Raw genomic sequence first — 27,962 nt, forward strand, 5'->3', positions numbered from 1 at the left:
GGCCAAGGCTACTGAAGTTTGTACAGTAGTAGCCCCTGAGGAAGGCCCCACGAGCTGACCCAGCTCCATGGATGTTGACTGTGGGTGAAGTAGCAGAGATGCTGGGTTAGCAAGCATATCCACACGGGGGTTACATCCCTTCACAACGTTTAGCTGAGTGCCCCTGGGTCCGGGACATGGCTGCAGTAAAGAGGCACGTGGGAGCCTTGGAGAGGACATCCCATATTTATGTGCAGGCTCTAGCCTGGGAGAGGGGTGGAGTTCAGGTTTCCTGCCCTTGTCTTCAACACCTCATAGAGCAGCCTCTGCGGTCATGAGGGGTCCGGGGCCGGAGGAGCAAGAGAGCTGACCCCACAGTGGTCGATACGCCCATTTCAGTGCGCAGGGCTAGGAGAGCCAGAGGTCGGCCCAACCCTGATGCTAGGGGATGGTCACTATGAACTCCTTTCATTTCATTTAAATTTCTTTTAATTTTTAATTTTTTTTTTCTGCAAAGTCATCGCCAACGCCGCAGCTACGTGGCAGGTGGGGGGGAGCTGGGGGCGGAGCCACGCCGCGGAGTTGCTGCAGGTAAACAGCCCCCCCCTCCCCGGCGGGAGCGGGCCGCGCGGCCCAGGCAGGAGAGCCGCCGCCGCCCCCGGGAGGGACGCAGGGCGCGGGCCGGCTACAGCGCACGGAGGGGGGGCGGCGGCCCGGCGCCCTGGCAGCCGGACCCCTTTCACGGGTGGCAGACCCCCGAGCCCCGCCGCATCCCCGCTGACATTCCCCCTTCGGGCGCCCTTTACCCCCGCGGTCTCAGTCCCCGTCGCCCCCCGCCGCCCTCTCCGGCGCGCGGCCCCGCCCGCGCCCCGCCCGTACCCCGCCGGGCCGCGCCCCCGCCCCCCATGCACCACCTCCTGGAGCAGTCGGCGGACATGGCGACCGCGCTGCTGGCGGGCGAGAAGCTGAGGGAGCTGATCCTGCCTGGCTCGCAGGACGACAAGGCGGGCGCGCTGGCCGCACTGCTGCTGCAGCTCAAGCTGGAACTGCCGTTCGACCGCGTGGTTACCATCGGCACCGTGCTGGTACCCATCCTGCTGGTCACCCTGGTCTTCACCAAGAACTTCGCAGGTGAGGCAGGGCGCGCGTCCGCAGGTGTTTAGCGCCTAGCGCTCTGAGCGCGCTGGCTCGCAGCGCCAGGCAGCTAGCTCCAGCTGGACCGCACCCACCTGGCCAGGCGGTGAGGCATTGCCCTCAGGTCCCCTCACAGACCTTGGGCAGCGCCTCAGTCTGGCATGAGGGGTTGAAACAAGGCAGGGCCTCCTGGAGAGCCCTCCTCTGTTTTATTGTTGTTTGCCTTTCCATTCCTTCAGCCTCAAGCCATGAGGAGAGTAGGCCTGTCAATGGGACCTGGGGTCTGAGTTGTAAAATGTCACTGTGGACTAAGGCTTGGAGGAGTAGCCAATGAGGACCAGAGAAGGATGTTATAAGTGTTGAGAGCCACTGCCCAGGGAATAGTGAAAATCCCATGATGCTTCACGGGATTCATGGGGCTCACAGTATAAGAAAGTGAGGGTACTTCTGAGGAGCTCTGAAGTACCCCCCCCCCCCCCCCCGCTCCAATGGTTTTCTGCAGAATTGGCCAGACATGGCTGGCTTTGGAGGGCATGGAGCAATGATGGCCCAAGAGCCCACCCTTGGCTGGCAAAGGCAGTGTAGGTAGCAGATGGGGCTGGTCAGGGAGGAATGAATAGGCAGAGAGGCTGAAGGTGTAAGAGGGAGTATGTGGATTCACCCGTGGTCACACTCAGGAAGGTGCACACAAAGTGTGGTGAGCCCTGCCTAAGGCGACATGACCAGCACAGAGCAGCACCAGGGAGCTGCCTTCTGGTGACACACAGAGACAGCAAATAGCATCTCCCACCTGAGCTGAGCTGAGACTCAGGCCTAGGTATCCACATACACAGGTCTAATTTCTGACCCAGAGATGCCAGTTTCGTAGCAAGAAGAAGACTTTCAGGGTTCCAGAGTTGCTCTGGAGGTGCAGGTTGCTCTACCCTCTGCAGCTCCTGGGCAACAAGAACAGGTATTTTGATACCACTTCTTCACCATCCTCCACAGGCCACCTTTCAGGAAACTCCAGGACCTAGAGATGTCCAACCTGAGAGGAGGCATTCTTCAGACTGCTTAACACTTCCCCAAGGGTGGAGGAAGTTCTCCTGGTCTCCATCCTTGCACACCAAAGGTTCTAACACTTGGGATTAGATGTCCCAGGTGTGTGCATACAGCGGCCTTTGGCCATACTGGTCACAGTTTCAGCCATGGGGTGGCTGGCTTACAACAACAGACATATACTTCAGGGTTCTGGGGGCTAGAAGCCCAAAATCCAGGTATGGGGAGGACTGAGTTCTCTCTGAATGCCCTAGAGAATGACAAGAGCCCTTTCTTCTTCTGGTATTCTGTGACCTGTATCGGCATCACCCAAGCTCTGTGTCTGTCCTCTCTTGGGGATTTCCCCATGTCTGTGTCCCTCCCTTGAGTCACAAGGATACAGTAGGGTTGGGGTTACTCTACTCCACTCTCATCTCATTTACACCTACAGAGACTGTTTCTGTCAGTCCACACGTACAGGGCTAGGACTTGGGAGAACACAGCTCTATCTATGACACACATAGTAGGGCAACCTCAGATGTGGTTATACACATGGACTGGGTCGTTTTGTGTTCCCTTGAAGTGAGCCCTATACTCAGACACTGCCAGCCCAGCTTGTCACCTGTGAGGCCTCCGAACACCCTGTATCCAGCTGGGCTTGGAACGGCCAAGATAACCCCAAAGTCAACCCTGATCTTGGACCTGTTCCTTCAAACCCCTTGTGCTTTCCCGCAGAAATGGAAGTGTCCACCTGAGGCCCACATATCTGAGCCGATCTACCCCTGCTAAGCTAGTCCTACCACAAATATGAGGAGGGGTCCTAGTGCCTCCGTAGCATGGACAAACAGCTATGCTTGGCCAGTAAGCCTGTTCTTTCCCTGGGAGGATAGAGAAAGTGAACAACCATCCTCAGCCTACGCTTTGCACTCCCTGACCTCCTGCACGGTTTTGAAGCATTGACTATTTCCCTTGGCTTTGATTGATGTTCAGAACAGCACAGTGGCTTCTTGGGGCTTTTCACCATCCTTTTGCCCCCACAGAAGCTAGAAGCTCCCAGGGACCTCAGACACAAGAGAATTGGGTGTGGGGAAAGGGTGTCTTAGTGGTTCCTTCTCCCGAGACCCGTCAGTATATGGGAACCACTCGGTGAGAACATAGGAGAAGATAAGACAGGTGCATACTCAGAACCCTGTGCCAGGGCTCTGAGTGGGGCCTGCCTGAAGGGTTTTGGACTTCTGGCTTTCAGATATGTGAGGTATGTGTCTGCTGTTTTAAGCCAGCCACCCCACTGCTAGTACTGTGTGGCCAACGGTCCTTTGTTTATTTATTTATTTATTTATTTATTTCATACACTCAGGTTCTGCCTACAGGGGCATTCAATCCTGAATGTCAATGGATGGTGCTGTGTGCATACCCTCTCAGAAGGAGCCTGACCTCCTTATAGTGTGTTCTGCTATGCTAAAGTGAATTCCCTTGAGCTCAGTGCTGCTGATCTCCACCCAGTAGAGGTAGAGGTAGAGCTCAGGGTGTAGGGGGAGCCTGGGAACATCTCAGAGGACTCCTGTCTGGAGACCAGCTGGTGATGGGGCCAGGGCTACTGTGAAATAGCTCCCCATGCCTGTCAGGCAGGCGTGGGAAGCCAGTACACAAAGCCCAGGAGTGAGGGCCAGGAAGAGAGGCAAAGAGCCACCAGATTGCTCAGACCCAGACTGAGAAGTCAGCAACAACTTCTTGCTAAAATAGTCAGTCACATCCCAGGTACTTGGGGGTACTTGGTGGATATCACCTGAGTGTACCATCCAGCTCACAGAAGTGGGATGTCATCCAGTATGTGTCCCATCCTTTCTTCCTTAAAGAAGGAAAATTGAAAGTGCCCTGTGCTGGTAAGCATAGGCAGTCCTGCACCTGGCTTCTGGCCTTTCCCTGGGCATCCCACCCTGCAGGGGGGATCTCATAGTGGGCCTGTGAGAGGTGCGGGCACTCAGACAACAACCCCTGAAAGTCAGCCCTTTCTGTCCCAGGTATGGGTCTCACCTCTGTAAGGCCTGCAGCACTCAGGAGTATCCACTCATACCACTACAGGAAGTACCAGAGCACCACACACACATACATACACACGAGGCAGCCAGCCCGCAAGAAGCCAGGGCCACCTGTTATCTGCCCACACTGCTGGAACAGATGAGCACAAATTCAGTGGCTTCAAACAATGTACAAGACAAGGGTGTGGCTTAGCAGCAGAGCACTTGCTTAGCATACTGGAGGTCCTAGGTTGATTCCCAGCACCTGATACACACCAAAAGGCAAACAAACAAGGCTAGTGAGACAGCTTAGCAAATAAAGATTCTTGTCCCCAAGCCTAACAACTTGAGTTTGATCCCTAGAATCCATAGGGTAGAAGGAGAGAACCAGTACCCACAAGTTGTCCCCTGATCTTACACATGCCACAGTACACATAACACCTACCTACATACACATAAATGCGTGAGTGCGTGTGCAAGCGCGCGCGCACACGCGCACACACAAGTTTAAAAATTAAGAAAAGCAGTTATCCTACATCTCCGCAGAAATCCTAAGTGAGTATTACAATATGGATAAATTGTAGGCAGGGCAGTCCTTCTAGAGCTTCCAGTGGCAAGTCTACTCCTACCTCCAGGACCTAGCTGCATCATGTCATTTGGCCCAGGCCCTCTCTGTCTACCACTGCCTACCTTGAAAGGGACCCTTGTGATTGCATTGTCCCACTCAGGCAATTCTGGATCATGTCCTATAAAGTCCTTTATCCTTGCTGCAGAGTCACTTTTACTACACAAAGCAACACAGTCGCAGGTCCAGAAATCAGAATGTGGTCATCTTGGGAGCTATCATTCCACTACGAAGGAGTTTGGGAAGGATTTGAACCTGCCCTGGGGTTGGGGGAGCTGAGAGGGCAGTGGTAGCTGTGAGCTGGCCAGAGGCAACGGCCTGGACAAACCAGGGATCCCTTGAAAAGTTTCCCTTCAACAAGTGACCGAGGCATAAGTGAGCTGGGCTGTGTGCAGGCTGGACCCAAGGATTAGGCTGGATATGTGTCGAGGGCTCAAGTTCACCCCAGCCCTGCACAGAATTCCAAATAAAAACCCTAAAGGTCTGTGCTTACACTATTTAGACCAGCTCTTTTGGAGGCTACAACAAGCATTTAATGCTCTGTGGTTACTGCTGTTGACTCCATGCCACTGTGATGGGGTAGGCAGTCTTAGCTAGTGCTTGACTGACAAGTAGTTTCCTTGGCTAAGACTCTCAGTGCACTCCCATGAGCAGCAGGGTGTCCAGCAGCCCAGGTATACACATTCCCACCTCTGGGAAAGGACCCTTCAACAGCACTCTGCAGAGATAGTCCTGTCTGCATTGAAATGGACCAGCTTTTGTGTCTCCTCCTTGAGTACCTGCGCTTACAGGTGCAGGCAAGACCTCATCACCCCTAGGAAATCCCACAAAAGGGGCCTCAGACAGAGAACTCCATGCAGCTACTGTATCTGGACAGAGCATCCAGTGTCTGGGTACCTGCCGTCCTGCCCAGTTCAGGCCCAGCAGGACAAGTCCACAGCATCACTACCCTTTGGTAGCAAGCCCTGCTTGAGCACCTGCATTCCTGTAGGTCTTTGTTGTCAGCCTTGCTATCAGAAGCACCATGTGCCTCTGCAGACACAGGCCAACGGAGGAGGAGGTTGGCCCCACTGGATGTGCCCTTGGGAATATGGAGGTCTCTCCCCTTGCTTGCCCAGCTTGCAGCTCAGCTGGCTGTAGGGATGGGCTTGATACAGGACGGGAGACAAATTCCCAGAGAGAAAACTATGCACCCTTCTGTGGCTTTAGGGATCAGCTGTAAGGAATATATATATACATATATACATATATACATATATATGTGTATATATATATGAATAAAATTCCATTTTTTTAACCAAGAGAGCTGATTCCTTTGCTTTCCCTGTTTGCTCTTCTCAGAGCCCAGCTCATCCAGCCTGGACACCTGTCCTCCAGGACCTCAGGTTAAAGGGATCAGCTTTTCCTAACTGTATAGCCTCCTCTTCAGCCCCTGACCATGGCCAGGTGCCCAGCTCTCATGTGGACATGGCTCCAGCTTCAAGGAATCCCGGTAACCTGGCCATCTAAGCAAGGCTCACTGTGTAGTTCACTCACACCTCTACTGGAGCCCTCCATACCTTCCCAGGACCATATGAGGAAGACCAGTGGCCACATCGGCCCTGCCTTTGGCGTACAAACTTGACTGGGTTATGTTCTGGTAGTTGTTGAGCCCTAAACTTCTTTGAGTCTTCATGATATGAGACAGATGGATATATCCCCAAATGTGACCAAGGTCCTAGGCTAAGTTAGAATGGGGCCAAGACTCCTAAATGTTGATACTATAAGAATGTATAGCCAGTGGGGTCTCTGTCCCCTGCCTCTTGGTCCCCTGAAAGCATAAACTGTGATTAACATCTGTATTGGTTATTTTTCTAGTTGCTGTGGCAGAAGCGACCTAACGGAGGAAGGATTTGGTCTGGTTCACAGTTTCAGGGAATACATTCCAACATGGGGAGAAGACATATGGCTAGGGTGGCTCCATCCATGGCAAGAGCTCCTGGCATAGCTCATTCACATTGAGGTGCATATAACTGCTGTGGCCTTCCCCTAGTTTTTGCTTCTAGCTAGGCCCCCAGCTCCCAAAGATGCCAAAACCTACCAAAACACTGGATGGGCACAAGTGTTCAAACACATGAGCCTATATGGGAAGCTTCATATTCAAACTTTGGGGAGGGGTTCAAGACAGGGTTTCTCTGTGTAAGAGCTCTGGCTATCCAGGAATACTCTGTGTAAATCAGGCTGACCTCAGACTTACAGAGATCCATCCACCTCCCTCTGCCTCCCAGGTGCTGGGATTAAAGGCGTGTGCCTCCACCACCTGGCCATATTCAAACTCTTAAATTAGTCTTCCAGCCGGGCTGGGTCTCTGCCATCTCCCTGTCTACATTAACTAGAGGCTAGGTACAGACAGACTAGTCAGTTAGATCCTGTGAGTTCCTGATCTCAACACAGTGAAGGGCTTTAAGCTGGAGCCCTTAGAGGCTTCTAGCTGACCTGCCCTGGGGCCAGTCTTGAGGGTGAGAGATAGCTAAGGAGGAGTTGTCTTGGATTAATACCACAGGTGACCACGGTCTGGTACCTAGGGATCATGGCCTAATTTGGTAGGCGTTGAGCCTCCAAGTTTTTGAAAACAAATCAAAAGTGTAAGACTGATCATGGCCTGGTGCAAGCATATGTAACATCCTTTGCTTCAAGACATGTGCCCACTTAAGCAAGTGCAGACAGGCCCTTTGTTCATTTTCAGTGGCAGATGTGTCCAGCCAGAAAGCCTTCACTATCAGTGTCCACTAGCATCCAAGGTTCCTACATTTCCCTTCCTCCTGGACAGGGGAACTTGTGAGACCCTTTTCACCTGTCACAGGCAATTTTTTTCCATGGAATTTGGACCTCTGTGACTGCCTCTGGGTTAGTTGGAACATCTAGGCCACCAGTCCTGACGGCGCAAAGCCAGTGTCAGGGACTGGTGATGGGTCCACGTGGGATGGTGAAAGGAACCCTGGCTGTCAGCATGGCCTGTCTTGATCCTCTCTAGACCTGATTTGTCCTGTACATACAGTCTCTGTGACCTTTCTAGACTAGATAAACAGTACTGGTCAGTTCCTCAGCTTATACAAACAGGTCTTAGCCACTTGTAAGGATGGGAACTATATACCCAACACTGTAGTCAGGACATGGTGAGGGAAAACTGGCCTGAGGGGTGGGTCCATTTGGAAACAGCAGTCCCCAAATAAGGCAAGCAGCTCTATGGGAGGGGGTTTTGGATTCCATGGACATGAGAGAGAGCCCAGCCACCTGCACAGGGGAGGGGTCTGAGCAGAGATGGGATCGGGTCTATCCCATGCCCTTCATCCCAAGACCTGGTCTTCCTCAGACCAGTCCCACCTCTTGCCCTAGCCCATGTCTCCTCTCTACCCTCAGAGGAACCAATTTACTGTTACACTCCGCACAACTTCACCCGTGACCAGGCGCTGTACGCCCGTGGCTACTGCTGGACAGAGCTGCGGGATGCGCTGCCCGGTGTGGATGCCAGCCTGTGGCCATCGCTGTTTGAGCACAAGTTCCTGCCCTACGCACTGCTGGCCTTTGCCGCCATCATGTATGTGCCCGCACTCGGCTGGGAGTTCCTGGCCTCCACGCGCCTCACCTCTGAGCTCAACTTCCTGCTTCAGGAGATTGACAACTGCTACCACCGAGCAGCCGAGGGCCGTGCCCCCAAGATTGAGAAGCAGATCCAGTCCAAGGGGCCAGGCATCACAGAGCGTGAAAAGCGAGAGATCATTGAGAATGCTGAGAAGGAGAAGAGCCCTGAGCAGAATTTGTTTGAGAAATACCTGGAGCGCCGGGGCCGCAGCAACTTCTTGGCCAAGCTGTACCTGGCACGGCATGTGCTGATCCTGCTGCTCAGTGTAGTGCCCATCTCCTACCTCTGCACCTACTATGCCACCCAGAAGCAAAATGAGTTCACCTGTGCCCTGGGCGCCTCACCTGATGGGCCAATGGGTAGCGCTGGGCCCACGGTGCGTGTCAACTGCAAGCTGCCATCTGTGCAGCTGCAGCGGATCATCGCAGGTGTGGACATCGTGCTCCTCTGCTTTATGAACCTCATCATCCTCGTCAACCTCATCCACCTCTTCATCTTCCGCAAGAGCAACTTCATCTTTGACAAACTACACAAGGTGGGCATCAAGACGCGCCGGCAGTGGCGGCGCTCACAGTTCTGCGACATCAACATCCTGGCCATGTTCTGCAATGAGAACCGTGACCACATCAAGTCACTCAATCGACTGGACTTCATTACCAACGAGAGTGACCTCATGTATGACAATGTAGTGCGGCAGCTGCTGGCAGCCTTGGCTCAGTCTAACCATGACACCACGCCCACTGTGCGGGACTCGGGCATCCAGACTGTAGACCCCAGCATCAACCCTGCAGAACCTGATGGCTCTGCTGAGCCACCCGTGGTCAAGCGGCCCCGTAAGAAAATGAAGTGGATCCCCACCAGCAACCCGCTGCCACAGCCCTTCAAGGAACAGCTGGCCATTATGCGTGTGGAAAACAGCAAGGCCGAGAAGCCCAAGCCTGTACGCAGGAAAACAGCCACGGACACGCTTATTGCCCCGCTGCTGGATGCTGGTGCCCGGGCTGCCCACCACTACAAGGGTAGTGGAGGTGATACGGGCCCCTCCCCTGCCCCACCTGCTGCCTCCGACAAGAAGCATACCCGTCACTTCTCCTTGGATGTACATCCCTACATCCTAGGTACCAAGAAGGCCAAGACTGAAGCAGTTCCCCCTGCCCTTCCAGCCTCCCGGAGCCAAGAAGGTGGCTTCCTGTCCCAGACAGAAGAATGTGGGCTGGGCCTGGCTGCAGCACCCACCAAAGGTAGGGAGCCAGGCAGGTCGGGGATGGGACAGGATGCAGATTCTCAGGGAGCCCTGAGCAGGGCTGTCCTGGTCCCTGTGTCTAGGGCACAGGGCAGAAGACACCAGAGAACAATGTAGCTAGCTTGGTCACAGCAGGGCCAGCTGCTGGGTTGCTCCTAAGATGAGGTACAGGCCTAACTGGAATCTGGATGCTCCCTTAAGACAGAAGATGATGAGAAAGGTAGACCTGCAGCCACCAGGGGAACACCTCCTTTGGTCAATAAGGGCTTCAGGCTGATATGAGCCACTGCAGCGGGGAGGGGACTGTTCAGCAAACAGCACTGCTATTCCTGGGTAGTGAGACTTATCCAGGTGGGCTGCTGAGTGCAGGGATGTCTGTCATCCATGGAAGCTAGGGGCCCAGCAGGTCCCATGGGTGACACTGGGAGGGCTGTAGGATGAGTGAGCTAGATGGTGAAACAGCTGTGTTCCTGCCTGTTTGCAGATGCTCCGCCCCCTGAGAAGGAAATCCCATACCCCACAGAGCCTGCCCTACCAGGACTTCCATCTGGGGGCCCATTTCACGTCTGCTCACCCCCCTCGGCTCCTGCTGCTGCCCCCCTGTCACCAGGCAGTCTGGGCAAGACTGACCCCCTCACCATCCTGAGCCGAAATGCCACTCACCCCCTGCTCCACATCAGCACACTGTACGAGGCCCGGGAAGAGGAGGAAGGAGGGCCCTGTGCACCCTCAGACATGGGTGACCTCCTCACTATTCCCCCACCCCAGCAGATCCTCATCGCCACCTTTGAGGAGCCAAGAACTGTTGTGAGTACTGTGGAGTTTTGAGGGGCAGCGCCTCCCAGGCCGCCAAAAACTCTCTGCATGAGCCAGGGATGGCCCAGCTGAGTCTAGCCTTGAGTAGACCTGACCTCTGCTCACCCAGTACTGCCTACACCCCCAGCCTCCTGTCTGCATGCCACGGGCCCAGCACTCCTTCCACCTGGCTCACCATGGCATCCACAGGTGCAGTCTGGGGCTAGAGCGCAAGGTGGGGATATAGGTGCCCATCCGGCATCAGGCACCCCCTGCGTGCTGGACCACAAGAGGGAGAGTTTATTTTTTTCATGGGTTTTGTTGTGTGCTGAGACAACTCAGCAGACCCACTTGGGCCCAGCCTAGGGTGTGTGAGGAGGATGCTGAGGAAGGTGGCACTGGCCTCAGGACAGACCCCAGGGGTCACTCACTTAAGGGCCTGGCCCCTGCAGAGGGACCTGATGCCTTCAGGTGGGGGAAGCGAGGGCTGCCCCAGGTCCAAATCAACATGCACTTTCTCCTCCTAGCCTGACACACACTTTATTTTACTATGATTACTGTAACTGACGAGCCTATCTATCATCAGGAGAATTAGGGTGCATCTAGAGCAAAGGATGGTGTGTGTGAGAGTGCCAGAGCAGAGGTGGGTGTAAGAGAGCAGGTGAGCAGGTGTGGGTATGAGCACCTGCCTGAGTGCTTGAGTTTGTACAGTTCCGAGACACAAGCAAACTCATGAACAAGTAGAGGGCAGGCGTGGTGTGAGTGAGCCTGAGTATGTGTGAGTGTGCGAGTGGCACCCACGTGAGCAGTGGGTAAGAGCAGGCATAGGCACCAGGGTGCAAGCGAGGGAAGGAATACAACGCAATAACCACATCCCCTTCCCGGGTCCCCAGCTGCTGGCTGGACTGCTTCCCATGGGAGTCCAGGCCCCACTGGCCCCACCCCTATTACCTCAGCCACGCGCCACGTGACGAAGTATTAATAAGGTAGCACTGAGCATATCAATAAATACTATTCTGATAACTCCCTGTGATTTGAGGCCCTGCCTCCCTGTAATAGTGCTGCCTGCCCAGCCTGCAACACTCATCCATCCACACCTGGGCATCTCTTGAAGCCACCGGGAAACAGTGGGCAGGGCCAGGCAGCCCAAGATGCAAGAGCATCAGGCCTCCACCCAGAAGTGTGAGGAGGGGTCCACAGGGTGCTGGATGGTGGGGCTGTGGGAGGACAAAGTATTAAGAGAGCTCTCAGGGAGGGATGTAGTATCTTAGTTACTGTTCTATTGCTGTGAAGAGACACCATGACAAAGGTAACTTAGAGAAGAACGCATTTAATCAGGGGGTTGGTTATAGTTTCAGAGGGTTAGTCCATAACATGGGGGGGAGCACAGGGCGGGGAGCACAGCAGCAATGGCACCGGAGCAGTACTAAGAGCTACATCCTGATCTGCAGGCAGGAAGCAGAGAGAGAGAGAGTGGGTCTGTCTTTTGAAACCTCAAAGCCCACCCCAGTGACACACCTTCTCTAACAAAGCCACATGTCCAAATCCTTCCTCAACAATCCACCAGCTGGGAGCCAGACATTCAAATATATGAGGGTACAGGAGCCATTCTTCAGACCATCACATACAGCATGGCCCCAAGCCAGGTGAAGTATATTACCAGGGACCACAGACCAGGAAAGGTTCTTGGTTGGTAGGTCCTGGCTGTGGTCAGATGCACTTACCATGTTCATCAGAAGGTCCACAAAAGGGCTTCAACCTCAGGCCCAGGGTTCAGTGAGACAAAGCTGGCCCTATATAGATACATGCCCTGCAGGCCAGGGAAGGTGATCCTGTGGGTCTGAACAAGAGACTCCTTGAAGACAGGTGGCTGAGGAAGCTAGGCCAGCAATTAATGAACATTCAGGGGCATAGGCTGTATATCAAAAGAGAGGGGCTCAGCCAAGATCAGAACAGCCACCTCTGCCTGGCTTGTGCCTTCTAAAAGCCCCTTAACTACCCATGGGACAACCCTGAGGTGGGCAGGGCAGAATGTTCCCATGTCCTCCACTGCAGCAGCCGCTACCACAGTGAAAACCATGCAGAGACCACATTCTGGTTTGATTGTTTTAAAATGTTTTGTTAGTATCCACTTAAGGCCAAAATAGATCACAGGACCCTGCCACTGGTTTAGTTGGGGGATGCTGGAGGCCAATCCCAGGGCTTGAATAGGCTAGGCAAGTGTTCTATTGCTGAGTCATACCTCCAGCTCAGATACCTGCCATAGGAAAGGTGTTTCTTGTTCACAGACAATAGAGGGGACACCACACATCACTCAGGGCCACACCAGGGAGCACAGGGGTGGCACTGGCAGAGGCGGTGAGGGGGAAACAAGTCTGAGGGCATCCTAGGAAGGAACAGGCTAGGCAAGTGAAAGACACGGGATCATCCAGGATGGAGAGCTGCTGTGGGTGCTGGACTCACGGCTGTGCCTCATTCCTGTCCTGGAGTGACTGGAACAGGTGGATAGTGGCCCAGACTGTGGGGAAGGGGTAGTGATAGGCACTGCACATGGTGTCACGTGCCAGCTCTGGGGCATGGCCTGCCTTAAAAGAGCCAGCAAAGCTCCCAGGTCAGCAGATCAGAATATGGAAGCTAGCCAGGTGTGGCACCACAGCACTTAATCCCAGCATTTGGGAGACAGAGACAGGCAGATCTCTCTGAGCTTGAGGCCAGCCAGGGCTACATAGTGTGATCCTGTCTCAAAACCACAAACAATACAACATAGAAAATGCAACCTGTCCTCAGAAAGCCCACCCTAAACTGATGCTGGACACTCACTGTCCCTGGCATTCCAGAGCAGTACTCAGCATTCCCAGACATTCTAGGAAGGGGCTTCCGAGACCCAAAGGAACCCTGGGGGAACAGCTGGCTGCCTCCAGGCTGCTTGATTCCCTGGAGAAGACACGCCCTGATGCCATGGCCCACACCTGCAAATTGGCCCCTTCACAATGATGAGCAGGCATGGCAGCTAAAGTAACAAAAGAAAACTCAGGGTGCTGCTGACCTCTTTCTTGCTCCCTGGTCCTCTTTGCTCACAATATTCATCCACTTCCTGCACATGGTATAAAGTCCACCCTGCATGTATTAGACCTATTCCTCACAACCTCAGCTTGGCCTGAACACCCAGGGGCTTGCCTCAGAAGGGAAGATGCTCAGACTCTAGAAAGCCACTGGTCTGTGTGGTACCAAGTCCAGCTACTATACTTTCCTCATAGGCCCTGGTTCCCTGTTCATGAAGGCAAGTGCCACTGACCATAGAATGTCCAGACAGTGGCTGGGCATGCTGCTCTGGAGCTTATACAAAGCAGAAGTAGACATGGGAGAGGCTGGGCCCATTGGAGCCTGTGGCTGGCTCTTTGGGAGAACCAAGACCAATAAAGCAGCCACTTCTCACCTCCACTCTTGGATTAAGCCTAGAGGGACCACATAGAAGAGTCCTGTCTTGAAGAGGTTGGTGCAATGAGTAAACAATGCTGTGTGGAGCTGACCTTCAAGGGACTGTTTCTGGGGAAGGGGCTCAAATCAGTGTCCGAAGAAGTTGACAACATGGTACTGGACATACTGTCACCTTACTCCTCAGAAGTGTCCTCTGGCTCCATGTTCCCATTAGCTATTCTACCTTCCTGTGAGCAGATGGCCAGGGACCTGAAGAAAGAATAGCTGTGATCCCTGGGGTCACATAAGGCTGAGCCCCTTGCCAACTTAGGGCTTCCTTTCTAGCCTCTATCCCCACTCTACTCCTGTGGGACCTGTCTGGTTCAGATTGTCTATGCTGTTCTCAAACCTGACCTTTCCTTGCTGCACCCCTCAAAGCTAACTGGGGACCAGGAAGGCCTTCCACTCTGTACTCACAATGGCTTCAGAAAGCTCCTTATCTCTTCCTAGGGGCTCTGGGCCCCTCTGGCTATGTTGAACCCTTTCCCTGCAAGTCTCACGGGCATTGGCTCCCTGCATGGCTCACCTCAAAAAGCCCCTCCCATGGCTGCTCTGCTGAACAAAGGGACCTTCCATTTGGCAATCTCTGTGATAAGTCACCCACTCACCTTGTGGCAGAACAGAACCTGCTTGAACAAAAAGCATGCTTGGGAGCAGCTGTTAGAGGCAGAACTCAAGCTAGCATGCTGTTCTCCCAAATAAAGCCTAAGATAATGGGAGAGACCTGGGCTCTACCAGCTGAGGATCTGCTATAATTCTCTGCCAGCATGGCTGGACATGTCCCCCAGACACCATTTCCTATTTCTGGGCCCTGCAGACACTAGCAGGTTAGAGGGCAACTCTGGTTTTCATCATCCAACAGTCACTTAGCCAAAATAGAATTCTGGCACTTCAGGGTCAGCATCTATTTAAAACATCACCCCAGCCTTTGCCTTCTTTCCTCTTTGCCTAGGCAGGGCAAACAGGAGGTGGCACCATGGTCTGTCCACAGAAAAGGACAGGCTCAGGGGGAGCTATTCCAGCCAGCCAGGACTGGAATCCAGGCCTCTTCATGACACTAGCCTAACACTAAGATTTTCAGCTGAACAGTACAGGTACTGGGAGAGTGATCTCACTGAGCTTTGTGCACAAGAGAAGTAGGGCTGGCAGTCTCGGCTCTAAGTCCATCCCTGCCTTCTGTTGAGTCTTGTGAATGTGGCTGAGGAGGCCAGAAGAGAGATGACCACGGAGCATAGGCATAAAAGTAGTGAACAACAGGGACATTTAAATCCAAGTCCCCCAGAACAGAGATGTATGTCAGAAAGGAGCAAGGAAGGCAGAGGTTACCTGGAAGCCAGGCCCTTTAGGAGATCAAGAAGGTGTATGGAGGAGATGGTGACCAGTAGAGCAGCAAATAGCTGCCGGTCGGTCATCTCCATGTGGACCTCTTGTGTAAGGCCTGCTGGCAGGAACCCTGCCTGGTGCAGAGGATTAACTCCCCCTCGATAGCCAGGTTCTAAAAGGGCCAGCCAGTATCAAAGGCAGCGTCTCCAAAACCCAGGGCCAGGGTTGCATCCTCTTCCCTCTTGGAATCTGAAAGGGCTGGATGAGGCAGCTGAGAACTGGGCAGAGCTTGGTCCCGCTTTGGAGGGTCTGTGTCAGGGCCTGCTCTGGGTCGTCCTCATAGTAGCTTATCTTGCGGCACTCAAATGAAGAAATGTCCACTCTGGGCCCACCTGGCTCCTCCCATCCATTCACCAACCTTAGGCAAGAGGACCAGCAGCCCTCTATAGCCTAGAGACCTGGCTTGAGTGGGCCAACTGGCTCCACCCTGTCCTGTTCCAAGGTGCAGTTGGAGACTGGCTACCCTGAGGTCTGGGTTACCATACTGGGCACTGGTGAGGCTGTTACTGGAACCCCGCCCACCCAGAGACCCCGCTCGGTCACCTGCAGCGGAACTCAAACTTGAGAGGTCCTGAATGGCCTAGGTGACAGACTAGGCCAGCTTCTTGCTCCTTAGTACTGCCCTTGAGCCTCTCTAGCTGGCATGGGATCCTTCTAGGAAGCCATGAGGGCACGTCATATGATCCTTAGTTTCTGTCCCTTTTCAGTGCTGCTGACTGCTCGCTGGACGCTAGGCCATCGTGTGGACGCCTAAAGAGGGCAGCCCCATTGCACAGACTTGGCTATGGGAGCAGCAGCACCCCGTAGTGTGCTCCGCGTTGCGCTCTAGGACCTGGGGCGTCGGGCCGGTAGGCGGGGCCCTGCGCTTAGACCCGGCGGGGGCGGGGTCTCTCTCGCGCGCGGCCCCGGGAGGCGTTTCCCGGCATGCCGTGCGGCCCGCACCCTCGGCCTGTCCGGCCCGTCCGGCCGCCCCGCCCCGACCCACCCCGTCAGCCTGGCGACGCGCGCATGGAGGCCGGCTGAGGAGCGCCGCCGCCTCGCTCGGTACGCCATGGCCCGGGCGGGCGGAGACTTCTCGCGCCCAGACGGCGCGTGCGGGAGGGCGCGGGCTGCAGGTGGGGACTGCGGAGACACGCAGGGGCACGCATCCCACCGGGGTCAGGCTGACCCAGGACGGTGTAGATTTTCTTGAGCTCCCGAGTCCCAGAAACAAACCCGGACGCTCAGAGGCGCTCTGCTGGCTTTGGGACGTCAAGAGCTTCTTTAGAAGTGGAGTAATCTCCAAGCTTTCGAGCTCCCCAAGCGGAGGGGCTGCAGGTTCGCTAGTCTTGGGAGATTCTGCTGTCCCTGGGCCTCCCTCTCTTGCCTCTCTAAGAAGGTTCGCCTTGCGGTAGCCGGGATACTGTGGACAGGATGCCAGCACAGCTCTGGCAGAGGGGTCGGCTACTAGGAGCCAGCAGGCCCCTACAGGGCATCTCCAGGTGGACAGAAACTAGGTCCCGGGAGGACTGGCTAAGGCTTCTTCACCTCCGGTGTGGTTCCTCTTCCGGCCCTCAGCTCTGCCACACTTGGGTAAAATATGTCTTGCTGGAGCAGGTTTTCTTGGGTCTGGTGGTGCCCAGGCTTCAGACACGGACAAGAGGAGGTCAGGGCTTTTGCACACCCTGTTATTTCTTTCTTGGTTTTCTGAGTAGTCAGTGAAGGCTTGTCTAGATGTTCTATCTGGTCGCGGTCAGCTTTTGACCAGTGGTAGGAAGCCAAGCTGCCATCCGAGAAGCAGTTTTTCAGAGATTGAAGGTTTGATGGGTGTGTCAACTCGGGTTGGTAATAGGGTTTTGTGGATTGAAAAATTTAACAAACGTCTATTTCTCATACTTTAGAGGCTGGGAGTCCAAGGTCGAATGCTAGTCTTTTGGGTTGCTGATGAAGGCTCTGCCTGCCTTGTGGAGGCCCCTTCTCATTGTGTCCTCATAGCTCCTTAGTGTCTCTTACAAGGACACCACTTCCATCATGCGATCTGCTTTATGGCCTCTTCTAAATCCAGTCACCTCTTAAAACCCCTGACAATTGATGTGTAATTACTTTGAGGCTTAGTTTTTCAGTATGTGAATTTGGGTAGGACAAACTTAGTTCGTATTAATAGGATCCAGAAGAGAGACAGCTGTGGGGCTGGGCAGGTGGGGAGCATGTCTGAAATGGCTCTGGATCCAATGCAAGAATCTCTCTGGTTACTTTGACCTAGTATTCGAGGGCAGTATCTCCCTGTGAGCCCTGCCTGACATGAATGGGCCTTTCCTACCTTTTGAACCAGTATTTTCTCTCTTAAAGCCACAGACTGCTGGGAATTTTCAAAGGTCTAAGCCTAGTTCTCCTAGAAATTTAGCAGATGCTAAAAGTTCTGGTGTTTAGCATGTAGAAGCCTCTTGCCTGGTTGATAGCAGACCTGGAACGGTGTCTCCCACAGTCCTGCTCAGCAGGGACAGCTAGTTGGAGGCCTATTTGACAGAAATCCCAGCTCTCTGACTTTACCCTGTGAAAGTTTACAGTGTGGTCTTGGCCAGGAACAGGTCTGGAAACTGTTTGCTAACAACCGGGGATTTTTTTTTTTTTTTTTTTTTTTTTTTTTTGGTTTTTTGAGACAGGGTTTCTCTGTGTAGCTTTGGAGCCTATCCTGGCACTCGCTCTGGAGACCAGGCTGGCCTCGAACTTACAGAGATCCACCTGCCTCACGAGTGCTGGGATTAAAGGCGTGCACCACCAACGCCCGGCCCCAACTGGGGATTTATAAAGAGACTTGTTCCCTGGGGAGGTTGGACAGTATAAGGTCACTTCTTCTGCCTTGAATGTGTCTGAAAAGGACATATGGCAAGTGTAGTGCCGGTACAGTGGCTGGGTGCTTAGTGACTGGATGGAAGTGGGGATCTGTCTCAGTTGCTCAGTCAGTGATAATGAGCAGGGTGAGGAGGTACTAGTAAGATGAACTTGCATCTGAGAAGCAGGAAACCAAAGGTTCGCAAAATGCATAGATTTATAGTGGCGGGGACTCACGCTCACAGGCTTCTTACTGGCGTGGGGTATGGGGAGGGGGGTCTGCCAGTGTCCTTGCCTGATCTCCCCTCCCTACTGGCATTGCTCTTCATGAGAGCCTGTGTCCCAGGGCTCGGAACCACAAGGGTTCTGGTGCTGTGTTTGGGTGTCTGACCATCAAAGGGCTCAGAGCTGGGCTCCTGACCAGCCTATGGGCTGGCTCCTCTACCCACTACTTGACTGAAGGTGAAGCCAGTCCTGCCAGCGACTCTCCACAGCTAGACAAGCTTTGGTGGCCTCCATACCCGTCAAAGGCCCAGAAGCCCCCTAGGCAAGCTCTGAAGGATAGATCTACCCAGCTAACTGCAAACCTGCAGTCGCCCCACCTCTTAAAGGGCAGGGCAGGCAGAGATGATGTGGTACTTTCCCATTTGCTGCAGCCTCTGGCTAGCCCGCCCACTTATACAGGATGTTTTAAGTTTTCATCTCATGCTTTGGCAGCCTGGTGCCACTGTTTGTACTACTGGTTTGCTTCCATGTGATCCTCTGCTTTTTCACTGTTGGTCACTGTTTGAGCTACACTCCCTGCCCCTGACTGGGGTTTCATGGAGTGGAAGAGATAGTCTCTACACTGTCCTGGAAGGCAGGTTCTCCCAAGCTGTCCTGGCACATCTCCCTGTTACTGTTTCTTTGAAGCATTTGATTCTGTTAATGAAAGGAGAGCCCTAGGGTTAAACTATGACCAGATGCCATGGGGTTTAGTGTAGTCCTGGCTATGCACAGGCCTTGAGCCAGCAATGGCATTTCTCTAATGTGCTGACCTTTATATAAAGTGTTCAGGGTGCATTTTAGGACAGGTTCCAGACTAGGAAAAAGGGGGAACCCTAGGGCAAAGCAGTATGGTAAGTGCTGCTTGCCCCTGTAAGAGCCAGAAGCTCCATAAGGCCAGAAACACATGTTTTCAGGGGCTATCTCAGGGTCTCTGCTGCCCTCTGCCTTGTAACCCCTGCTGGCCCTGCTCTAGTTCCTCTTTCAGAAGGCTCCTAGTGCTTAGAATTGCCTGCCACCATTTTAACATTGACCACGGCATTAGAAGTTTGATTACACCCAGTGAGATCCCTGAATCACATTTATACCATAGGACCAGAGGAGATGTGGGGCTGCGGGTGGGGGCTGAAAATTCTATGATGTGTGCAGACAAAAGTGGTAGGTCAAAGTGGTGCCCCAGGGTCTGTGGGGTACTGCTGTTATCTTACCATAATCCCATTCTGACAGCTCTTTCCAGGGCACATTTCCCTCTTTACACATTACTGAGATACTCAAACACATCAAAACAGAATCACCCTTTCTTGCTGTAGCTGAAGGAAAACTAGAGTATTCTAGTTCCTTAACATTACAAACCCAGGGGTTAAAAACATGTACTGCTATTTTATTTTCGGTACAAGGTTTCTCTCTGGAGCTCTAGCTGTCCAGAACTCACTTTGTAGACCAGGCTGGTCTCAAACCTAAACTTCTGCTTGCCTCTGCCTCCTGAGTTCTGGGATTAAAGATGTGCACCACTGCTCCCCATAAGAACTGCTCTTAGAAGAACTGGTGTTTGATCTCTGGTGGCTTACAACCACATGTAACTCTGGCTTCTGGGTATGACTCCCCTGTGGGTACTCTTCTCATGTGCACAAAACACACACAGACACACAAATATGCATATTTGATAGTAATAAAAATTTATAGCTGGGCATTGGTAGCGCACGCCTTTAATCCCAGCACTTAGGAGGCAGAGGCAGGCGGATCTCTGAGTTCGAGGCAAGCCTGGTCTACAGAGCGAGTGCCAGGATAGGCTCCAAAGCTACACAGAGAAACCCTGTCTCGAAAAACCAAAAAAAAAAAAAAAAATTATTAAAAACATTACTGTGCCCAGGGGTCAGATTTTTTCAGTAGACTTGTTTTTAAAGGGCTTTCTCCACCCAGGACCATTGTGTCTGCTAAGTGTTCCTGTCCTGACTGCATAGCTCCTGTGGGCTGGGTGATGTTTACATATTTGGGTTCACATGCCCACACGTGCATGTGTGCATGCACACCCGTGCGCGCGCGCGCGCGCACGCGCGCGCACACACACACACACACACACTTTGTTAAAGCAGCATACATAAAATAAATATAATATTGTTTATAAGTAACCTGTACATTATGATTGATGGTTTTATTTTGTTTGAGGAAATAACTTCTATAATAACTTCTATAATTCATGAAACCCACCAGCATGGAAATGAACTACATGTCCTTGCTAAGACTATATAGTTGCTGGGGGGTTGCAGGCTGTAGAGATGGCTCAGCAGATAAGACTGCCATGCCTCCCTTGTAGAGGACCTGAGTCCAGTTCCCAACACTTATCAGGTGCCTCACAACCACCTGTAACTCCATCTCCAGGATAATCTGTCTCTTCTGGCCTCTACAGGCACCCAAGCACATGTGTATATACAGGCACACATATAAAGACTAATATATATATTCTGACCACTGGCAGATACATGAAGTCTGCTGTCCTTGCTGGGCCATAGTTTAAAGCTGCCTTTGTCCCCTTTGGACAATATGTTACTCTTCCCTCTACCATCTGGCACTCTGGGCCCCCAACCCTGAGGCTCCCAATGACACAGTAAGGAACCACAATGCCATGAACTTGTTACCAGGGTACTAGTTTCTTCCATGTTAGGCTTCTTTGTCTTTTAAACTAGAAAAACTATCTTGGCTCCTCAGGATGCTGTCTTCTTGCTTAGTCTTCTTCCATCTGGCTGATAGCCAAACAGTTGTGGCCATCATTATAAAAAGAATGGAGGATTTCCTTGAAGTGGCTTTCTCACAAAACCTCTGGGGTTCCCACTGTGGGGCCAGCAGCCACAGCAGTGTATCCTAGAATGACCCCAGAGTAGTAGTACAACTCCTCAGAGAGATGCAGGTTACCTTCACTGTTTGAAACTGTTGTGGGTTGAAGCCCCTGTGTGACAGAGACTTGCCCTACATGGACCATCCATATATGGCTCAAGGAGGCTGCTGGCCTCTTACCAGTCTGGCACATCCCAAAAGCACTTAGACCTCAAACAGCATGTACCTAGCAGGAAGCAGCCAACAGTATAGAACAGGAAGGCCAAGGTCATATCCTGAGGGTCATTCAAGACTGACCCAGTCCTATTGTCACAGTGATCCCTGATCCTTTCTTTGGGGCCCCAGGATAAGAACTATATCTGTCTCCTCAGGCATCCTACATCAATCAGGAAGCTGCTGTCCAGTCATGGAGGGAGAGGAGAAGCCAACTCAAGAGGTAAGGGAAGCTGGGGCTAATGGAACATCTTCCTAAGCAACCCTTTTCCCAACCCAGCAGCTTCTTTTTGCTGCTGCACACAGCTGGGTAAGGGTCCTGGTGGCTACCTTGGGTCCCTTTTTAGCTGCTTCTCTATAGAAACCTAACTTGATAACTAGGGTTTTTAGAGTCCAACAATAAGTACCTCCATGGGGAAGGCTTAAGGCAAATGGCCACTCTTGGGCTTGCTAAGGAGGTACAACAGGTCTGGAGTGTACCTGACCTATGGAGTGGGGCCTAAGTATTTGGACACTTACTTGAATTCTTCCTCTACAGACTGATATGGAACCCGTGGTAACATCAGGGGCCTCAGAAACAGTTCCAAGGGTGCCTTCTGGAGACCCTCAAAACATCTGTATGTTTTCCTTCGGGACTTGGTATAGACACAGTGCTGGGCCCCAGGGAGGGGGTGGGACAGTCAGGCCCTGCCCAGCTGTGGGGAGGGAGTAAAGGCAGCAGGAACCCCTCACTGCACTCAGGTGCCCTGTAATAGCCTGAAATTAGCTGCCAGTGTATACCTGCACAGAGCCTCTGCTTCCCGAGTCAGCCATATCCATGACGGAAACACCTCCGGGACACCTGGTCACCCCTCTTCCCCCATCCACAGCACTCTCCTTTGACAGTTTGGGTCTAGTTGAGGGTGGGGAGAGAGCTCCTGCTCAGGCCCCTCAGATAGTACTCTGCTCACAGATGGGGTCAGATGACTCTTCCAGTCATCTGGGTAAGCCAATTGTGTGACGTGCGCTGCCTGCCAGAGAGTATGTGTCCAATGGGAGTCAGTTCTCACTGAGGGCCTGGAATGGTCTGTAACCAGTGATAGGCAGCTGTGCCCTGGCATCAGGCCCCAGCCCACCTTGGCTTTTGCGGTTGTTGCAGCTGATGTCGATGCCTTCAACTTGCTGCTGGAGATGAAACTGAAGCGGCGGCGTGAGCGGCCCAACCTTCCACGTACTGTGACCCAGCTAGTGGCAGAGGATGGGAGCAGGGTATATGTGGTGGGCACTGCTCACTTCAGTGATGACAGCAAGCGGGATGTAGTGAAGGTGAGCACTTGCTCTTTTATCACTATGCTAGGGCAACCAGGCAAGAACTTTGCAGGAGGCATTTCTGTGGAGTCCCTTGGGAATGATAAGTAGTGGAGCTTCCTGCTCCACAACTCAAAGCCTTATGCGTCTTCATTTTAACAAGTAAAGCTGTCCCATGGCTTTCTTTGGTTACTTTTTCTCTAGAATTTAGCATTGAAGCCACATAAACTGTTAGCACTGGCTGCTCCCTGGTATGGGGCTCCTTGTCCAGTGTGGAGCATCCAATGGGATGGGTCTATTGGAGTGTGACCCTTGCTTTACAGACTATCCGGGAAGTACAGCCCGATGTGGTAGTTGTGGAACTGTGTCAGTACCGTGTGTCCATGCTGAAGATGGATGAAAGAACGCTGCTACGAGAGGCCAAGGAGGTCAGCCTGGAGAAGCTGCAGCAGGCTGTCAAGCAGGTACACATATGAGTGGCCCATGGGCTGTGGGTGCCCAGGTCCACATAGGGACCTGAAGCTGCTGCCCTATAGAGAAGGGGCCAAGACTAAGAGCAGAGTCTCCTTTGAGCCGTTGACAGGCAGGCTCCTCACTGGGCCAGCCTTCTGGTCATTGCCATAGTACCCTGGCTGCAAGCCCACTTTCTCACTCAGGAGAGGATAGAGGTTAGAAGAGGAGGTGAGTAAGGCTCCTCCACAAGGCTGGAACAGGACAGAGCTGAAACCTATGTTGCTAAGCTGCAGTGGTGGGTCTGAGCATTGTCGGGCCCACCACATTGCTATATGACCTTTGTCTTCCACATTGCCCCAGGCCCTCAAGGCTAAGATAAGCAACACTTAGTAGCAGTACCTCCTTGTGATCTTGGTGTTCAGAGGGCACCAGGCATGTCTGCCCCAGCTGCAGTGTACCTCTTCTTATTTGAAGGAAACATGTTAAAGTCTCATGTGAACGTTCCCAGACATACTGAGCCCTTCTCACTCTGGAATCTCCCACATAAGGGTTGTCACCATAAACCTTTCCTGGATACTTTTAAAAAAAGTCATCATTCAATCAGGTGTGGTTTTAATACCAGTCATATGTCACCCCTGTCTCCAACCCCCATGCACCCTCCTTACAACAGAGGGTTTATACTGCATTGGAAGAAGAGCCATACAACTGGCTGGGGCCCAAGTAAAGGGAAATAAAGGGATGAGGCTGGCACCTGCTGCTCCTCATCCCCTCAAGGAGTCTCAGGTAGCACTTAGTCTTCCCATCCAACAGTGTGTGATAACATACACAGGTGCTGCCCACCAGGGGGGTTACTGTCCTGGTCAGTTTTTATTGTAGGTTGGCTTTGTGGCCACAACTGACCTCATTAGCTCTAGTTCCTCCAGTAGTCAATTGCTACTGCCTGACCCATGACCCCACAAGGTGAGCATGGGAGTGCACAGCTTTAATCCCAGCACTTGGGAGGCAAATGGATTTAGATGGATTTCTGTGAATTCAAGGCTAGCCTGGTACACAAATCAAGTTCCAAGCCAGCCAGGGATACAAAAAAAAAAAAAAAAAAAAAAAAGACCAAAACAACAACAAACAGAAAACAAGACCCTCCAGCCCCAACTAAATCTCATGGAGCGCCTAGACTTGGCAGTCTGTCCTCCAGGTCAAATAAATAAGAACACTCCTATTGGATAAATTATCACCAGGACTAGGACTCGGGGCCAGGTGTTGTGGCACACACCTTTAATCTCAGCACTTGGGAGGCAGGAAGCAGAGGCAGGTGGATCAATGTGAGTTTGAGGCCAGCCTAGTCTACAGAGCTAGTTCCAGGAAAGGCTCCAAGGCTACACAGAGAAACCCTGTCTCAGAAAAAAAAAAAAATTATCACCAGGTCTCACAGTGCACTCTCCTGAGTCAAGGGCCAGACCTTCCTGGGTACAGAATAGACAGTCTATACAGCAGTTCACAGGGTAACCCTTCCTAAGGAAGGGCCAGCTGTCTCAGCAATGGGGGGGGGGGGTGTCTCAGCATACAGACCCACCTCAGCCCAGCCAGCCTGGCCAGACCAGAGGCAGCCAGTGGCCGCTGTGGATGCTAGGCATCCCTGTTAGGCACTAGACTCCAGCCTGTTTGCTCATGATCAGCCAGTGCCTCAGACACCTGGTCAGGTAGTTCCTGAAAGTAGCTTCTTCTCAACATCTTGGATCATCCTATAAAGAAAACTTTTCCAGAGGAAACACATTTGAATGATTCTTGAAGCCAAGATGACCTGCTATTGTCTGATCCTTCTCATGTACTAGGATTGCCTGCCCCTAGCCACTGGAAGGGGCCTAGCTCAAGGGCATACTGATGTCTTCATACTGCTTTGCCTTGCTCACTCTGTGCAATATAGCTGACATGGTTCCTCTTCCTGCAGAATGGGCTCATGTCCGGACTCATGCAGATGTTGCTACTGAAGGTGTCTGCCCATATCACTGAACAGCTAGGCATGGCCCCGGGTGGCGAATTCAGGGAAGCCTTCAAGGAGGTGAGTGCTAGGCTAGGGGATGTGTGGGTTCCTTGCTGGGGACTGGTGACAGCTACCCATGGCACCACAAGTCCTAACATCCGGCCTCTACCTCAGGCCAGCAAGGTACCATTCTGCAAATTTCACCTGGGTGACCGGCCCATCCCAGTCACCTTTAAGAGGGCCATTGCAGCACTCTCCTTCTGGCAGAAGGTCAAGCTGGCCTGGGGCCTGTGCTTCCTGTCAGACCCAATCAGGTAGGACAGCCTTCCTGGCCTATTCATGGCACATTCCACACCTGCTATGGTCCCTACCCTAAGTCAGCAGCACAAGGCTTCCTATGTCTCCATCACCACAGTCTGCCAGCAAATCCCTGTTCATTCCCCTAAGCTAGCACCATGCCCTCTGCCCTCAGCAAAGATGATGTGGAGCGCTGCAAGCAGAAGGACCTGTTGGAGCAGATGATGGCAGAGATGATTGGGGAGTTTCCTGACTTGCATCGAACCATTGTCTCAGAGCGTGATGTCTATTTGACCTATATGCTGCGTCAGGCTGCACGGCGCCTTGAGCTTCCCCGAGCCTCTGATGGTGATGGACAGGCCAGGGTGGGAACTCCCCAAGATACTAGTTCCTGTGCCTGTCACTGACTTTCACCCTCCCCTGACAGCTGAGCCCAGGAAGTGCGTCCCATCTGTGGTTGTGGGTGTCGTTGGCATGGGTCATGTGCCTGGCATTGAGAAGAACTGGAGCACCGACCTCAACATCCAGGAGATCATGACGTGAGTGCCTTCCCCACCTTACCCGGCAATCCCTGCACCTGCATGTGGTGGTGACCCACACATGGGAAGACCTGGGGAGTACATGTTCCAACCAAGCCTACCACACCTGTCCTTCCCATAGAGTTCCCCCTCCATCCATCTCGGGCAGAGTGTCCCGGGTGGCCGTGAAGGCTGCCTTCTTTGGCCTGCTGGGCTACAGTCTGTACTGGATGGGCCGTCGAACCATGAACCTGGTCCTATCACTGCCTGCTGCGCAGTTTTGCCTCCAGAGAGTGAGTGAGGCCCGGCCAGGCCGGTAGGAGGACCATGGAAAGAAGAGACCACACCCAGGGGCTCTACTCCTCTGCATCACATCCGGTGCTCCCGAGGAACTGGCACCACCTGTCCAGGGATGTCCCTGGGTGCAGATGCATCCAAGCCACCCCCTATGGGGGCCTGGGCTAGGCTTACCCTACCTTCCTTATGCCCAGCCCACCCAAATAAAGAATATTTAACTGTCTGAGCTCAGGCTTCCCAGCAGCCCCAAACACACACTGTAGGGGCCACCCACGGGCATCAGGGCCGTCCACAGTGTCAGGACCCAGCAGCCTAATTTCAGGAGGGCCAGAAGCTGAGAAGAGGCACTAAAGTGCCCCATGCCTAACCCCAGGGTGGGCCTGGCAAGCTGTTGCTCTACCTACCTCACTGTGCCTTGTGCTCTGGCTGGCAAGAGCATCTGGCCCTGAGTGCATCTCACTGTGGGTTTGGGGCCGGCAAGTTTGGGGAGGTGGGTGTCCATGTAGCTCCTTCCTGTGGGTGTGTAGGGTCTTTGGCTGGCCTGGACATGCATGTGGCATTGCCAGTTGCATCTCTGCCTGCAGAGAGTCTGTGGTTTGGTTTTTTTGTTTTTTAATGTCAAAAAGTTTTTTACTCAGGTAATTTTGACGTCAAAGAAAAAACAAACTCAAGCAAATACCAGGAAATACAAGCCTTAAATCCAGTGAGGACAAAGAAATCTTTTTATTTGTATTTGTGTGCCCCAAGTGGGCAGTGTATCTTAGAGCGTCAGCTTGCAGAAGGGTCCAAGCCAGCCCCTGCTGGACTCCACAACAGCTCAGTGTGGTGTGGGGCTGCCTCAGATATCAGCCTGCTTCCCTGGCTGCCCTTGGTGCCTGGAGGGGCTAGGCCTGATTCCTGTGGATTAGGTGGAATGCCCAAACTGCACTGTGGACAGTAGTGGACCCACCATGGGCCACAAACCTAGGGCCATGGTTGGCTTGGGCATACCTAGCCATTCACGTGTACAGGCTGTGGCTCCTGGCATACTATATAGCCTGGCAAGACCAAGACCATTCTGATTATCCTTGTGTTGACTGCCAAATCAAGTGAAACACTGAGCTGGGCAGGGGATACAGGGCTGGTTGGGCTATGTACTTCTGTCTCACACTCGTGGATTCATTCCCTAGAAAGAAAAATAAATTTTAATTTTGGAAGCTCCCGTTTTGTGAAGTGTATGGAAATGGGACTCAGGTGATGGGGACTGGCTTCCTCTTTTGTCATCTGCCCCAGGTCTGTAGGATGCTAGAGGTACTCCTGCATCCCAGGGTACATACTGTCCACTCAGCAAAGTGTACAGGCTATAGCCCCTGGTGCTCACTAGTGTCTAGCTAGGTTATCTGTGTGATGGCTATGTATTCAGCACCTGTATACCCTCTAGTTTGCACTTCACTGCCTGGCAAAGGTGGGAGGAGTATATCATTTCTAGGCCAGAGCAAGACAGACCCTGAAGATATCCAGTGAAGTACCTGTTAGTGACAGCAGCAAGAACACATGGTCTGGCCAGGGCTGAGGTGCTACAACCTACTGTTATGGAAAAAAAAGGTATACATATACAACATCTCACCTCCAATGCAGAAGGTAGGGGGAGTTCTCCAGTGTAATCACACAGCTCCAGTGGCAGAGCTAAGTGCATTGCAATTTTAGAAGCCCAGTGTGGCCCCAGGAAAAGTTCCAGAT

At 52.8% G+C, this 27,962-nt stretch overlaps 2 protein-coding genes across 4 annotated transcripts; both read left to right on the forward strand.

Moving 5' to 3' along the window:
• The first annotated feature begins 884 nt into the window (after window positions 1-884).
• On the forward strand, window positions 885-10,466 carry Panx2 (pannexin 2). The gene is made up of 3 exons (XM_027396226.2): window positions 885-1,110; window positions 8,173-9,636; window positions 10,123-10,466. The coding sequence occupies exons 1-3, from the start codon at window positions 885-887 to the stop codon at window positions 10,464-10,466; spliced, it is 2,034 nt and encodes a 677-aa protein (XP_027252027.1).
• A 5,768-nt stretch (window positions 10,467-16,234) lies between these two features.
• Window positions 16,235-27,443, forward strand: Trabd (TraB domain containing). 3 transcript variants are annotated; one of them, XM_027396234.2, is made up of 10 exons: window positions 16,235-16,337; window positions 21,572-21,636; window positions 21,952-22,030; window positions 22,552-22,718; window positions 23,024-23,164; window positions 25,099-25,209; window positions 25,306-25,445; window positions 25,604-25,776; window positions 25,856-25,967; window positions 26,089-26,266. In XM_027396234.2, the coding sequence occupies exons 2-10, from the start codon at window positions 21,607-21,609 to the stop codon at window positions 26,264-26,266; spliced, it is 1,131 nt and encodes a 376-aa protein (XP_027252035.1). In that variant the 5' UTR covers window positions 16,235-16,337; window positions 21,572-21,606. The 3 variants fall into 3 exon arrangements, with proteins under 3 accessions (XP_027252035.1, XP_027252036.1, XP_027252034.1); XM_027396235.2 differs by lacking the exon at window positions 16,235-16,337 and adding an exon at window positions 16,483-16,610; XM_027396233.1 differs by lacking the exon at window positions 16,235-16,337 and having other exon boundaries at window positions 26,089-27,443.
• The last annotated feature ends 519 nt before the right edge of the window (window positions 27,444-27,962 follow it).

The sequence above is a fragment of the Cricetulus griseus genome, chromosome 2, assembly GCF_003668045.3.
Source record: "Cricetulus griseus strain 17A/GY chromosome 2, alternate assembly CriGri-PICRH-1.0, whole genome shotgun sequence".
NCBI lineage: Eukaryota > Metazoa > Chordata > Mammalia > Rodentia > Cricetidae > Cricetulus > Cricetulus griseus.